Source organism: Callorhinus ursinus, unplaced genomic scaffold (assembly GCF_003265705.2).
Source record: "Callorhinus ursinus isolate GAN/ISIS: 27379988/994484 unplaced genomic scaffold, GSC_fseal_2.0 scaffold3, whole genome shotgun sequence".
NCBI classification, from domain to species: domain Eukaryota; kingdom Metazoa; phylum Chordata; class Mammalia; order Carnivora; family Otariidae; genus Callorhinus; species Callorhinus ursinus.
In genome coordinates this window covers 34,027,187-34,043,314 of record NW_027397065.1, presented here as the reverse complement: position 1 = coordinate 34,043,314, position 16,128 = coordinate 34,027,187, and the positions used below count along the sequence as shown (strand labels likewise).

At 41.4% G+C, this 16,128-nt stretch overlaps 1 protein-coding gene across 1 annotated transcript in view; it reads left to right on the top strand.

The window, feature by feature from the left end:
* The window catches only part of DOCK2 (dedicator of cytokinesis 2), a 414,356-nt gene that overhangs the window by 31,792 nt on the left and 366,436 nt on the right, over positions 1-16,128 (top strand). Inside the window, exons 6-7 of the mRNA XM_025867057.2 lie at positions 2,820-2,968; positions 8,020-8,155. Coding sequence (XP_025722842.1) covers positions 2,820-2,968; positions 8,020-8,155 — 285 coding nt within the window. The remainder of the gene's footprint in view (positions 1-2,819; positions 2,969-8,019; positions 8,156-16,128) is intronic.

Genomic DNA, 16,128 nt, shown 5'->3' with positions numbered 1-16,128 from the left:
TCATAATATATGGTAATTGGCACATCCAATTCTATAAAAGTTTCCCAAAAGTTGTTAGGAAAGTTTAGGGGGAAAACAGTAACTTGAAGCTCAAGTGGTTTAAGTATTCATCTCCACTACCCCCCCTTTTTTTTAAAGATTTTATTTATTTATTTATTTGACAGAGAGATACACAGCGAGAGAGGGAACACAAGCAGGGGGAGTGGAAGAGGGAGAAGCAGGCTTCCCATGGAGCAGGGAGCCCGATGTGGGGCTCGATGCGGGGCTCGATGCGGGGCTTGATCCCAGGACCCTGGGATCATGACCTGAGCTGAAGACAGACGCTTAACGACTGAGCCACCCAGGCGCCCCTCCGCTACCCCTTTTTAAACATCACATACACCTACACCGTGGAAGCTTGGTGTTTTCCCTTAAGAAATCTTTGAATATCAAGTCCATCGTGCCCTTTACCTTAGTAAAGAGAACTTTAAACCTCTGGTATTCCAATATCACCTTCATGATTCTTGCCATGTCTGCATACCACCTGTGTTATATTTACTTAATACCTAAATTGGCTCCCCTTTTAGTAAACTTAAGTAATTTATGTAAGAAATTTTACAGCATGCCATGTCATTCCAACAACAATTTCTAATTCTCCAACACTATAATTCAATTCAATTCTAACGCTGACTCTCCAGAGTCAGTTTCGGATTCCATAGGTTTAAGAACTAAAAACTACAAGATTGCCCTCACTTCAGATGCCAGTTGCAAGTCGCAGGTCCCCAGGCTATCCGCACTTCTGTCCAAACTTAATACAAATTCAGGGGTTCATCATTCCTTTCTACCTCCACCGTGGGTCTCCTAATTCCTTAGATCAATTCACAGAGCTCTGGAAAGAGCTATACTTCTGATCACTGTTTTAGTATAAAGGCTACAATGCAGGGGTGCCTGAGTGGCTCAGTCAGTTAAGTGACTGCTTTCGGCTCAGGTCATGATCTCAGGGTCATGGGATGGAGACTCATGTCCAGCTCCCCACTCAGTGGGGAGTCTGCTTCTCCCTCTTCCTCTGCCTTTCCCCCTGCTCATGCTTTCAAATAAATAAATAAAATCTTTAAAAAAAAGTGTTTAGGGGTGCCTGAGTGGCTCAGTCATTAAGTGTCTGCCCTCGGCTCAGGTCATGATCCCAGGGTCCTGGGATTGAGCCCCGCATTAGGCTCCCTGCTCGGCGGGAAGCCCGCTTCTCCTTCTCCCACTCCCCTTGCTTGTGTTCCCTCTCTCACTGTGTCTCTCTGTCAAATAAATAAATAAAATCTTAAAAATAAAATAAAATAAAAAAAGTGTTTTTTAAAAAAAAGACTATGATGCAGCAACAGCCGAATGGAAGAGATACACAGGTAAGGGAAGTAGGGTGGGGGTGAGCACAGAGCTTCCATGCCTTCTCTTGGCATGCCGCTTTCCCTGCACATAGATATGTTCACTATCTGGGAAGCTCCTTGAATCTTTTGATTGAAAGTTTTAATCAAAGTTTCGTTACATAGGCATGATTGATGAAATCTTTGGACATTGGTGATTGAGCTCCATCCCCAGCCTCTCTCTGTTCCTTGAAGGGGAAGGGGGAAGGGAGTGGGGCTGAAAGTTCCAACTCTCTAATCACATGGTAGATTCCTCTGGCATCCAGCTTCCCATCCAGAAGCTGTGGAGGGGGCCACCAAGAGTCATGTCAGTAGCATAAACTCAGGTATGGTCAAAAGGAGCCCATTATGAATAAGAAAAGAGGCTCTTATCACTCAGGAAATTTCAAGGGCTTTAGGAGCTGTGTGCCAAGAACTGGGGACAAAGGACAAATACGTGTGTGTGTGTGTGTGTGTGTGTGTGTGTGTGTGTGTGTGTGTGTATCACATGCTTTCCCAAATGGAAAGCCAAAAGTGCTTGGCATGATTAGAAGAACATTATTCAAATAAATACAATGAAAACAAGGCAATGTTATTAAATGCTTGCTATAGTACCTGTCAAAAGCTCTGAGCTCAAAACCTCTCTCTCTTTGTTAAAAAAAGGAATTGACAAACGCGAGAGAGGGGTTAAAGACATGTTACCATGAAGGGCACCTAGGTGGCTCAGTCGTTAAGCATCTGCCTTCGGCTCAGGTCATGATCCCAGGGTCCTGGGATTGAGCCCCACATCAGGCTCCCTGCTCAGTGGGAAGCCTGCTTCTCCCTCTCACACTCCCCCTGCTTGTGTCCCCTCTCTCGTTGTGTCTCTCTCCGTCAAATAAATAAATAAAATCTTAAAAAAAAAGACATATTACCATGAAACTGCACCTTTCTCCTTCCTTTCTACAGAAGGATGGAAGGAGAATCACCATATGGGTCTGTGTGATTTAACACTGGGTCTTTGTATCACCAAAGCCATTGTGTCTCACAGGTTGTACATGTCACATGTGGGGGGGAATGCTGCCCTAGAAATAAGCCTTTATCACCAGAAAAATGGTCCTGGTTCCCAGCCTTAAAGAGCTTGAGCTCTAGGACCTGCGTTACAGCAGATATTCATGGCATTTCTGCTCAACGAGTATCTTTTCTGATGGCAGTCCAGAGATCACGCTTACTTTAGCCAAGAAGTGATTAGGATTATCACTTTCATTTCTGGAAGTCTCTGTGGCCCAGCGGGAGGAAATATGTGGACGACGGAGACTACCGCCCAATCCGTTGGTAACTGGGTAGGGACCAGGAGAGATGTTCATGCCATGGCCCCTGAACGTGCTTGACTGACTTTGGCACAGTTTGCCACATAGATGCCAACACACCGTCGGTCCAGGTGACTGTGCACTGTTTCCTGTCTTGTAGGCCAGCAAAAAAGAACGGTTCATGCAGGTGCAGTCCATGATGTATGACCTGATGGAGTGGCGGTCCCAGCTCCTCTCAGGAACTCTGCCCAAGGATGAGCTGAAGGAACTGAAGCAGAAAGTCACATCTAAAATTGACTATGGCAACAAGTAAGTCTCTCTTTTCTCGGAAAAAATGCTCTCTTCTCCTACCTACCCCCCTTCTTCCCTGTCTCCCTCCAGAGAAACTTGGTTTCATTTTTAGATGCGCATTTGCCACTTTCTATTTGAGAGAAGGCTGTTACCAACTTGGTGCTTGTGTGCCTTTCTTATCACCCCCGTGGGACCTAGGGACATGCAAGCAGAGGGAGGGCTTGCTTATGCAGTGGTTATTACTGGGCTGAGAGATTTAGGACACTCATTTAACCTACTTCCGAGGGGCTGGGGAGCACAGTCATGCTGGTTCACTTTTGGCTTAGTTGTCATTTTATTTCTGCACTTACAAAACTCTCCCTTAAATCCCAGTGTGAGACTTAATGTCCCTTCCCCCATCCTAAATTATCCAAGCCACATGCCATCAGCTAACTCATATGCATAGTTACAAAAGTGTTTCCTCAAAAGGGAAGTAGCAGAAAGTGTTTGGATTTTGAATGCTTTTAAGTTAAAGAGAACATGAGACAACTTTTCAAGGCAGGACAACCCACTGATAATAATAGTAGTGATAATAATATTACAAGTAACACTTAATCCAAGCTTATTATGTACCAGGCTTGATGCTACATGTTTTACATTCAGTGTCTTATTTAATTCTTATAATAACTCTATGGGGCATGCAGTTTTATTGTCCACATTTGTTTTCAGATGAAGAAACTAAGGCCCTTAAAGAGGCCAAGTAATTTGTCCAGAATTGCATAGCTATTAATGGCAGAACCAGAATTTAGACCCAAGCAATCTGGCTCCAGAGTCCATAGGCCCGCCACTATGCTACCTGGATGCATTTGAGAACCCCTCCCTCCTGGTTATTTGGATGACCTCTAAATCCTACTCATTTGCTTATTCATCCCAACAACAAACATGTCTCGAACACTTATGATTGGTCTGATACCTTGCTAGCTGTTGAAGCTCTAGAAATAAAAGCTCCTGTCTGCTAAGGAACCACAGTCTGGTTAGGAGTAAGCTACAAGCAAACTGCTAATATGCATTGTGGTAAGTTTGATGGCTTATAAAATAAGAGTACTCTTAATTCAATGTGGAGAAGGAAATCAAGGAAGGCTTCCTGAAGGAGGTAAACCTGAGGGGGAATTTTGAAAGATAAAGAAGTATTAAGTAGGAAAAATAAAAAGAAAGAAAAGGAAGGTAGGAGTGCATGAGAGAGCATGGCAGGTCTAGAAGATTGTGAAATGGGTCAGAAGCCTGGGCCATAAGGCCCAAGGGGGAAGTAGAAAGAGCCCATCTAATGCGATAAGAAGGAAATTTCCCTGCAGCCAGGCTTTCTTGCCTTTGTCATATGCACTAGGAAGAAGATCCATAGGCATTAGGAAAGTCAACGGGTCCAGCTTACAGCTGCTTCCCATCCCAGGAACCCAGTCCCTCTGTTGGTTTCCCTGCTGGCGGCTGGCAAGCGTGTCCAAATCTGCTCATAATGCACATCATCCCAAAGTGACAGGAAGGATTTGCCACTCAGCTGCTGCTGCCACTGGTGCGGTGACATCGTTAGCTGGGAATGGTCACAGCTGGGAGTGTGAGTATCAAGGGAGATTAGCTGCTTTGCAGTAATGGCCTCTGTGACCTTCAGATGTTGTTTCTTCATCCTAAGAAAAAAGGCCAAGGGTGGAAGAAATGGTCACCGCTCATAGGAAGTCTTCTCTGATTTTCCCCTACCCACCCCTGGCTGGGTTAGGTGCCCTTGCAGGCCCTTAGCACCCTCCACAGTAATCACCTCCTTACTGGTCTTTCTCCCCTGCTGTGACGGGAACTCTATAAGACAGTGGCCATCTAATTTACCTCTCTGTGTCGGGAACAGGGTCTGCACACGGGAGGTGCTCAGTGAATGATAGCTGGATGAGTGCATGAATGGCGGTGTTGGGAGAAGGAGGAGGAGAGGGTCCTCCCCAGGTCAGCGGTGCCTCTGCAGCATTGTCTGGACCAGCCCTGTGCTTCTGGTTTCAGTCACTTCCCTTTGGGAAGTGAGAGCCATCCTTGGAAACGGAGGCCCTGAGCTAGGGAGTCCCTTGCTTCTTGCCTCCCTTCCCTGATGACTTAGCTGGATGGGAGGGAGATTTGGACACCTTCAATTATCACCGGCTTGGCGTGTTTGGAGCTCAGAGCTCTAATATGGGGTGGATGGCTTCCTGAAAGCCAGAAGTCCAGACCTCTGGGCAGAGCGTCAGGAGCTGTGTGAGGTGCACTGCCTCACACTGTGAGAGTCAGGGAAGCATGATGGATAGGAATTTAGGGCTGTAGGACTGACCAGAATCAGACTATTTCTCCCATCATTCACTTTGTTCCTTCATTCAGACCTCAAACTTTTGTTGAGCACCTGCTAGGCCTCGAGGACACAGATATTTACAAAATACAGCTGCTATATCAACAATAAAAGCAAGCAGAGAACTAAGAATAACTTACTGAGTGGTGACTATCTGTCAGGTGCTGTTTTAAGCACATTCCATACATTAATTCAGTTAAATCTCATGACAACTCTATGAAGTAGGTAAGTACTATTATCATCCCTATTTCTCAGATGACGGAACTAGGGTTCATAAAGTGATTAGGTCATTTTGCCCCAGATGACTGAAATTTGAACCAATAGCTTGGCTCCAGAGTTCAAGTGCTTAACTATTACTGCATTCTATTGCCTCCAAGGACAGTGTAGGTTAATATGGGAGAGAGAGAAGTGAACAGACAGTGGAGTAGGAAGTCATGCCTTTCCCAAGAGCAGGAAGCACAGACAAAAGGGCAAGGGGAGGCAGGGAGGTGGCTGACATCTGCCCAGAATCTAACAAGACTACTGGGAATTATTAGGTAAAGAAACTGGGGGTAGGGGGAGAATGTGCGAGGAGCTGAGAGATTAACATGAACATGGAGAGGAAGGCAGACTGGGGCTGGAACCTTGAAGGCCTAAGTGCCAAATAAAGGAGTTTGGATTTGTCCAGGGGATGATCAGGAGCCGCAGAAGGAGCCATTTCTGTTTTCATTACCATTAAAATATTTTTGTTTTTGAAAAATGCATACGGTAGAGGCTTCTTCCCCTGCACTTGTTTTGGGTTCATCTTATCACTTTCTCAAACAGAAGAGAGCAGTGTGGGACTACCTCTGAGGAGAGAATGTCAGAATGCTCATTTCTCCAAAGTAAATGGTCTGCTGTTCAACTGGGAGACAGCCTTTCCTGACGCTGGGTTATGGGACTCCTGACAGTCCTGGGCTGTAACTACTAAAGCTTCTGAAATTCCATGTGAGACCAATAATGGGCAAGCTCCATGGTCTCCAAGGAGTGAGGAATCCTCAAATGACTCCTCCAAATCCCAAGGTAGCTGGACCCTAAAGAATGTTTTATTCATACATTTTAGAACCGAATCCACTCTGATAAATTTTGAAGAAAAGGAGCCAGAGAGATCTTGGCATTAGATTATGTGTTGGCTATGCTCCATCTTTTCTGAGGTCACACGAGCCTCTGCTCAGCATTAGTTGAAAGCATTTATTCCCCCTTAGCATCGCCCATTCGGCAGCATGGCTGTGCAGCATTATGAGTCATATCTAGTTGGAAGTTAATTTCCTAATGAATGTGGACAAACGGGTGAACCTTGGCTCCCTTCTGTTTGCATTTGGATGAGATGAGAGATGTGCTTCTCACTCTGGTTCTCAAATAAGAGATGGAAACTTTGTCTCCTTCATTTCTCCTTGCTGCCTTCCAGAATCTGGTACTCAATAATGGTGCCTAGTAGGACCACTGTTGGCCTTCTCAGAGTCTTCATCAGCCCACTTCCCCCTACCTTCTTTGTATGGACAGCGAGGTCCTCCGTCTCAACATCAAGTGCAAAAGCAGCTTCAAATCGAGGCCTCTGCAAACCTATCCTTGGTCCCCTAATCTAGTACTGTTCCTAAGTGCCTCCCATCTAGAAAGTATACCGTAGAGGTTAAGAGTACAGACCAGGATGCCACATTACTTTTTAACTAGCTATGTGACCTTGAGCAAATTAATTAGCCCCCACATCTTTGGTCTTTTCTTCATTTGTAAAATGGGGGTATTAATAGTACATAAAATGCATTAATATACGTAAAACATTTAATGTATGTCAGCTTACCGCAAGTGTTACGTGTTTGCTGTAATTAAGTATCATTGATGCCAATCAGAATGACAGATGCAGTTGAAACAAATCAATACCAAGCAGGGGAAAGCTTGTGGCCTGGAAGTCAAAGAGCAAAAGAGCAAGCTGTGGATAACAAGCAATATATCTGAGATTTTTTTTCCCAGCAACTGTGTTCAAAATGTTGAATAGATAACATATGAATAAATTCTCTGCTATATGTTATATTATATCATATCACATTTGTAAAACAATTTAAGATAAGGCACATGTCTCCTTTGACCCCTCCACCCCTTTTGGTCCCAGAGTCCTACCCCTCCTCACAGGTACCCCTGTTGGTAGTATTGGTGGTTTGGCACTTTTTGTCCAAACCCTTCTCTTTTTTCTTTTCATTCATGTACGTTCAACCTAACAATATATCTGGCTTGGTTTATTTATTTATATTAACCTAGTGTATGCATCTTTCCATACTTTATTTTTTCCACTGAGATATATCATTAAACATATTAAAGCTATATCATATTTGTTAAGCACTGCTACATGGAATTCCATTACAGGTCACAGTTTACTTAGCTATTCTCCCTTTGACAGACATTGTGGTTTTGTTCAACATTTTGCTGACGCAGGCAATGCTGTAACACAAGTTCTCCTTCAAATGTGTATGTTTCTCTAGATTCAGTATCGCAGGAGATATACATTTTAAGCAAACTGAATATACATTGCCACAGTACCACCCAAAGAGGCTGAACTGTACCAGTATGCCTCATGGCTGTGTGCAAGGCTGTTGGTGTAGAGCTGTTCCATGGAAGTCTGCAATTCTCAGAGACCAGGAGAACTTTCTGGTATAAACTTCTCACCAACATCTTAAAGGCTTAAGCCTCCCCTGATTTATCCCCACCCTCTGTTTTTGCTTTTCAGAATTCTTGAGCTTGATCTGATTGTCAGAGATGACGATGGAAATATCTTAGACCCTGATAATACCAGCGTCATCAGCTTGTTCCATGCACACGAGGAAGCGACAGATAAAATCACAGAGCGCATCAAGGAAGAAATGGTGAGCTTTGTAAAATAGGCTTTGGCAGTCATATAGCAGTCATATACTTCATATACATCATAAACTTCAAACAAAAGGCTAATTAACTAGACTCTATATTATTCAAGGAGACATCTGTCCTATGACCTGAGATGATCAGTTACGACATGCATTTTATTGTGTTTTTGTACTCGGGTCTGTAATTCATTCTGCATCTATCCCACAGGTAGTTTAATGCAAGGCAAGTTTCCTCTTCTCATGGATATTTTACATTCCAGAGAGGGGAAAAGAAGAAAGGCAATAAGAAGTAAATAAATAACTGGACAAATTAATTCCAGATGATGTTAAGTCTCTAAAAGGCAATAAGCTAGGGTTATATGAATCAGGAGATATTTTAAAAGGTACCATCAAGAAAGGCCTCTCTCAGAAGAGACATCTGAGTTGACACTTGAATAATATGAAGTCACCAGGCTTGGGAAGACCTAGGGACAAAGTGTTGTAGGCAGAGGGAACAGTAAGTGAAAAGGCCCTCAGGTAGGACTGTGTTCTGAATGTTCAAGGAGTAGAAAGACCAGTGTGGATGGGACATGATGAGCAGTAGGAAAGTGTAAGCAATGATTTGGAGAGGTAGGGAGCAGAAGCCAGCTCTCTCAGGGCCAGAGGGGTCACGGAAAAGAGTTAAGATGTTATCCCAAGTATGATGGAAAGCCAACAAAAGAGTTCAAGGAAACTGTTTTTTTTTCAAATTTAACATAATCTGACTTATGATTAAAAAAAATCATTTTAGCTACTGTGTATTATTTGAAGACAACTTTGTTTTTAGTTTTATTAAGATAATTTCACACAAAATTAATTCATTATGAACCACAGTCTACTGAATCTTACTAAGGTATAGTGTTGAGTCAACTCCACCATAGTCACAATATCAACAGGTGTGTCACCCTGAAAGTTTTTTGAGTCCCCTTGTCATTGATCCCCTTTCCCAGTCTCCAGGCCTAGGCAATCCCTAATTTGTTTTCTGTGATTACATTTTTGCCTCTTCTTGAGTTTCATATAAATGAAATCATATGGTTTTTGTGTGTGACTTACTTTACTCAGCATGGTGTTTTTGAGGTTCATATTGTGTATATTTTTTCCTTTTTATTGTTGAGTTGCTGTACCATCAAGTAGTTGTCCATCATTGGACATGTGGGGTTGTTTCCACCTGGGGCCTATATGATTAGTACTGCTAAGAACATTTGCAAACATATGTGCAGACATATATTTTCATTCTTTTCAAGTAATACCTGATAATAGGGTTGCTGGATCCTATGATTCGTGTATGTTCAACATTTTAAGAGACTGCCATACTATTTCCCAAAAGGGCTGTACAATTTTACATTCCCATCAGTAGTATATGAGAGTTCCAGTAGCTCTGCCTTCTTTCAACACTTGGTCTTGCCTGTCTCTTAACTTTAGTCATTCTAGTGGTTCTATGGTGGTATCTTATTGTGGTTTTAATTTGCATTTCTCTGAATGACTAGTGATGTTGAGCAACTATCTCTTCATGTGCTTACTGGCCATGGCCATTTGTATCCTTATTTTTGTAAAGTATCTATTCAAATATTTTACCCATTTTAATTGGGTTGATTTTTTTATCATTGAGTTGAAGAAACTCTTTGTATGTTCTAAATACAATTGTATATTTGTATATTCTAAATACAAATACTTTATCAGATATATGCTTTGTGAATATATTTTCCCAGTCTGTGCCTAGTCTTTTCATTTTCTTACATGCATTTTTTTTTAAATTTTTTTTTATTGTTATGTTAATCACCATATATTACATCATTAGATTTTGATGCAGTGTTCCATGATTCATTGTTTGTTCATAACACCCAGTGCACCATGCAAAACGTGCCCTCCTCAATACCCATCACCAGGCTAACACATCCCCCCACCCCCCTACCCTCTAGAACCCTCAGTTTTTCAGAGTCCATCATCTCTCATGGTTCGTCTCCCCCTCTGACATACTCCCCTTTTCTTCCTCTCCTGTTATCTTCTTCTTTTCCTTTTTTCTTAAAATATGTTGCGTTATTTGTTTCAGAAGTACAGATCTGTGATTCAACAGTCTTGCACAATTCACAGCGCTCACCGTAGCACATACCCTCCCCAATGTCTATCACCCAGCCATCCCATCCCTCCCACCCCCAACCACTCCAGTAACACTCAGGTTGTTTCCTGGGATTAAGAATTCCTCATATCAGTGAGGTCATGTGATACATGTCTTTCTCTGATTGACTTATTTCACTCAGCATACCACCCTCCAGTTCCATCCACGTCGTTGCAAATGGCAAGATCTCATTCCTTTTGATGGCTGCATAATATTCCATTGTGTATATATACCACTTCTTCTTTATCCATTCATCTGTCGATGGGCATCTTGGCTCTTTCCACAGTTTGGCTATTGTGGACATTGCTGCTATAAACGTTGGGGTGCACGTACCCCTTCGGGTCCCTACATTTGTATCTTTGGGGTAAATACCCAGCAGTGCAATTGCTGGATCGAACGGTAGCTCTAATTTCAACTGTTTGAGGAACCTCCATACTGTTTTCCAGAGGGGTTGCACCAGCTTGCATTCCCACCAACAGTGTAGGAGGGTTCCCCTTTCTCCACATCCCCGCCAACATCTGTCGTTCCCTGACTTGTTAATTTTAGCCATTCTGACGGGTGTGAGGTGGTATCTCATTGAAGTTTTGATTTGGATTTCCCTGATGCCGAGTGATGTTGAGCACTTTTTCATGTGCCTGTTGGCCATTTGGATGTCTTCTTTGGAGAAATGTCTGTTCATGTCTTCTGCCCATTTCTTGATTGGATTATTTGTTCTTTGGGTGTTGAGTTTGATAAGTTCTTTATAGATTTTGGATACTAGCCCTTTATCTGATATGTCATTTGCAAATATTTTCTCCCATTCTGTCGGTTGTCTTTTGGTTTTGTGGACTGTTTCTTTTGCTGTGCAAAAGCTTTTTATCTTGATGAAATCCCAATAGTTCATTTTTGCCCTGGCTTCCCATGCCTTTGGCAATGTTTCTAGGAAGAAGTTGCTGCGGCTAAGGTCGAAGAGGTTGCTACCTGTGTTCTCCTTTAGGATTTGGATGGACTCCTGTCTCACGTTTAGGTCTTTCAACCATTTGGAGTCTATTTTTGTGTGAGGTGTAAGGAAATGGTCCAGTTTCATTCTTCTGCATGTGGCTGTCCAATTTTCCCAACACCATTTGTTGAAGAGACTGTCTTTTTGCCAGTGGACATTCTTTCCTGCTTTGTCAAAAATAAGTTGACCATAGAGTTGAGGGTCCATTTCTGGGCTCTCGATTCTGTTCCATTGATCTATGCGTCTGTTTTTGTGCCAGTACCATACTGTCTTGATGATGACAGCTTTGTAATAGAGCTGGAAGTCTGGAATTGTGATGCCGCCAGCTTTGCCTTTCTTTTTCAGTATTCCTCTGGCTATTCGGGGTCTCTTCTGGTTCCATACAAATTTTAGGATTATTTGTTCCATTTCTTTGAAAAAAGTGGATGGTATTTTGATGGGGATTGCATTGAATGTGTAGATTGCTCTAGGTAGCATTGACATCTTCACAATGTTGATTCTCCCAATCCATGAGCATGGAACGTTTTTCCATTTCTTTGTGTCTTTTTCAATTTCTTTCATGAGTATTTTATAGTTTTCTGAGTACAGATCCTTTGCCTCTTTGGTTAGATTTATTCCTAGGTATCTAATGGTTTTGGGTGCAATTGTAAATGGGATAGACTCCTTGATTTGTCTCTCTTCTGTCTTGTTGTTGGTGTATAGGAATGCCACTGATTTCTGTGCATTGATTTTATATCCTGCTACTTTACTGAATTCCTGTATGAGTTCTAGCAGTTTTGGGGTGGAGTCTTTTGGGTTTTCCACGTACAGTATCATATCATCTGCAAAGAGTGAGAGTTTGACTTCCTCTTTGCGATTTGGATGCCTTTGATTTCTTTTTGTTGTCTGATTGCTGTGGCTAGGACTTCTAATACTATGTTGAATAGCAGTGGTGAGAGTGGACATCCCTGCCGTGTTCCTGACCTTAGGGGAAAGGCTCTCAGCCTTTCCCCATTGAGAATGATACTCGCTGTAGGTTTTTCATAGATGGCTTTTATGATATTGAGGTATGTACCCTCTATCCCTATACTCTGAAGAGTTTTGATCAAGAAAGGATGTTGTACTTTGTCAAATGCTTTTTCTGCATCTATTGAGAGGATCATATGATTCTTGTTCTTTCTTTTGTTAATGTATTGTATCACGTTGATTGATTTGCAGATGTTGAACCAGCCTTGCAGCCCAGGAATAAATCCCACTTGGTCATGGTGAATAATCCTTTTAATGTACTGTTGGATCCTATTGGCTAGTATTTTGGTGAGAATTTTTGCATCCATGTTCATCAAGGATATTGGTCTGTAATTCTCCTTTCGGATGGGGTCTTTGTCTGGTTTGGGGATCAAGGTAATGCTGGCCTCATAAAATGAGTTTGGAAGTTTCCCTTCCATTTCTATTTTTTGGAACAGTTTCAGGAGAATAGGTATTAATTCTTCTTGAAATGTCTGATAGAATTCCCCTGGGAAGCCATCTGGCCCTGGGCTTTTGTTTCTTGGGAGATTTTTGATGACTGTTTCAATTTCCTTAGTGGTTATAGGTCTGTTCAGGTTTTCTATTTCTTCCTGGTTCAATTTTGGTAGTTGATACATCTCTAGGAATGCACCCATTTCTTCCAGATTATCTAATTTGCTGGCATAGAGTTGCTCATAATATGTTCTTATAATTGTTTGTATTTCTTTGGTGTTGGTTGTGATCTCTCCTCTTTCATTCATGATTTTGTTGATTTGGGTCATTTCTCTTTTCTTTTTGATCAGTCTGGCCAGGGGTTTATCAATCTTGTTAATTCTTTCAAAGAACCAGCTCCTAGTTTCGTTGATCTGTTCTACTGTTCTTTTGGTTTCTAGTTCATTGATTTCTGCTCTGATCTTTATGATTTCTCTTCTCCTGCTGGGTTTAGGCTTCATTTGCTGTTCTTTCTCCAGCTCCTTTAGGTGTAGGGTTAGGTTGTGTATTTGAGACCTTTCTTGTTTCTTGAGAAAGGCTTGTATTGCTATATACTTTCCTCTCAGGACTGCCTTTGCTGTATCCCAAAGATTCTGAACAGTTGTGTTTTCATTTTCATTGGTTTCCATGAATTTTTTTAATTCTTCTTTAATTTCTTGGTTGGCCCATTCATTCTTTAGTAGGATGCTCTTTAGCCTCCATGTATTTGAGTTCTTTCCGACTTTCCTCTTGTGGTTGAGTTCTAGTTTCAAAGCACTGTGGTCTGAAAATATGCAGGGAACCGGTACCAATCTTTTGGTACTGTTTGAGACCTGACTTGTGCCCTAGGATGTGATCTATTCTGGAGAATGTTCTATGGGCACTAGAGAAGAATGTGTATTCTGTTGCTTTGGGATGGAATTTTCTGAATATCTCTGTGAAGTCCATTTGGTCCAGTGTGTCATTGAAAGCCTTTATTTCCTTGTTGATCTTTTGCTTAGATGATCTGTCCATTTCAGTCAGGGGGGTGTTAAAGTCCCCCACTATTATTATATTGTTGTCGATGTGTTTCTTTGTTTTTGTTATTAATTGGCTTATATACTTGGCTGCCATGTTCGGGGCATAGATATTTACAATTGTTAGATCTTCTTGTTGGATAGACCCTTTAAGTAGGATATAGTGTCCTTCCTCATCTCTTATTACAGTCTTTGTTTTAAAATCTAGTTTGTCTGATATAAGGATTGCCACCCCAGCTTTCTTTTGGTGTCCATTAGCATGGTAAATGGTTTTCCACCCCCTCACTTTCAATCTGGGGGTGTCTTTGGGTCTAAAATGAGTCTCTTGCAGACAGCATATTGATGGGTCTTGTTTTTTAATCCAATCTGATAGCCTGTCTTTTGATTGGGGCATTGAGCCCATTTACATTCAGGGTAACTAGTGAAAGGTATGAATTTAGTGACATTGTATTACCTGTAAGGTGACTGTTAACTGTCTGTTGTCTGTGTTTGTTTCTGCTCTTTGCTGCTTTTAGGTTCTCTCTTTGCTTAGAGGACCCCTTTCAATATTTCTTGGAGGGCTGGTTTCGTGTTTGCAAATTCCTTTAGTTTTTGTTTGTTCTGGAAGCTTTTTATCTCTCCTTCTATTTTCAGTGATAGCCTAGATGGATATAGTATTCTTGGCTGCATATTTTTCTCGTTTAGTGCTCTGAAGATATCTTGCCAGTCCTTTCTGGCCTGCCAGGTCTCTGTGGATAGGTCTGTTGCCGATCTAATGTTTCTACCATTGTAGGTTACATATCTCTTCTCCTGAGCTGCTTTCAGGATTTTCTCTTTGTCTCTGAGACTCGTAAGTTTTACTATTAGATGTCGGGGTGTTGACCTATTATTATTGATTTTGAGAGGGGTTCTCTGTGCCTCCTGGATTTTAATGCCTGTTTCCTTCCTCACATTAGGGAAGTTTTCTGCTATAATTTGCTCCAATATACCTTCTGCCCCCCTCTCTCTCTCTTCTTCTTCTTCTGGGATCCCAATTATTCTAATGTTGTTTCGTCTTATCGTATCACTTATCTCTCGAATTCTGCCCTCGTGATCCTGTAGTTGTTTCTCTCTCTTTTTCTCAGCCTCTTTATTTTCCATCATTTGGTCTTCTACATCGCTGATTCTCTCTTCTGCCTCATTTATCCTAGCAGTTAGTGCCCCCATTTTTGATTGCACCTCATCAATAGTCTTTTTGATTTCGATTTGGTTAGATTTTAGTTCTTTTATTTCTCCAGAAAGGGTTTCTCTAATAACTTCCACGCTTTTTTCAAGCCCAGCTAGTATCTTTAAAGTCATGATTCTGAACTCTAGGTCTGACATCATACTAATGTCTGTACTGAGTAGGTCCCTGGCTGAAGGTACTACCTCTTGTTCTTTTTGCTGAGGTGATTTCTTTCGTCTTGTCATTTTGTCCAGAGGAGAATAGATGAATGAGAGAACGAAATGCTAACAGGTTTACAACGTCCCCAGCAAATATACTGTATACAAATCAGAAAAGACCTGAAACCAGGGGAAAAGAAAGGGAAAGAAAGAAAAAAGAAAGAGAAAAAAGAAAAAAAAAAGATAAAAACAAAAACAAAACTATACAAAAAAAGCAGAATATGATCAAATATGATCAGGCTAGTGCATAGATCAGTGCCACACACTAGATTTTGGGCGTATTTTGGTCTGGTAGAAAAAAGTGCCTCCTAAAATTTTAAAGGAAGAAAGACATATATGTACAAAATAAGTGTTGATACAATGAAGGGATGGAAGATGACTGTAAAGATGAAAATTATAAAAGGTTTTATAAAAGGACTTGGTAAGATAAGTTGTTTGAAAAAAGAAAGAAGATTTAAGAAAAGAAAAAAAAAAGGAAAAAGGGAGAGAATGTGATCAGGCAGGAGACTAGAACAAAGCCATACACTAGTGATTTAGGGTATATTTTGATCTGTTAGGAGAAACTGTACCTCAAAATTTTAAAGAGAGAACAACTTATATATATATGCCAAAAATAAGGGTAACTACTATGAAGGGATAAAATATGACTCTAAAAATGAAAAATGAAAAATGTTTTTTTTTTTATAAAGGGATTGATAAGATGTTGGTTAAAAAAGGGAAAAAGAAAAATAAAAAAAAAACAGTCAACAAAAATTAACTTTGATGAAATAATGAATCATGGTAAAAAAAAAAAAAAAAAAAAAAAAAAAAGCCATGAATCTATGTGCAGTATTCCCCTAGCGCTGGAGTTCTCCCGTTCTCCTTGATCGATCAACTTGGTCTTGGCTTGCTGGCTGTTTGTGCTGATCTTCTGGGGGAGGGGCCTGTTGCTGTGGTTTCCAAATGTTTTTGCCAGAGGCGGAATTGCCCCGCCCTTGTGGGTCCGGGCTAA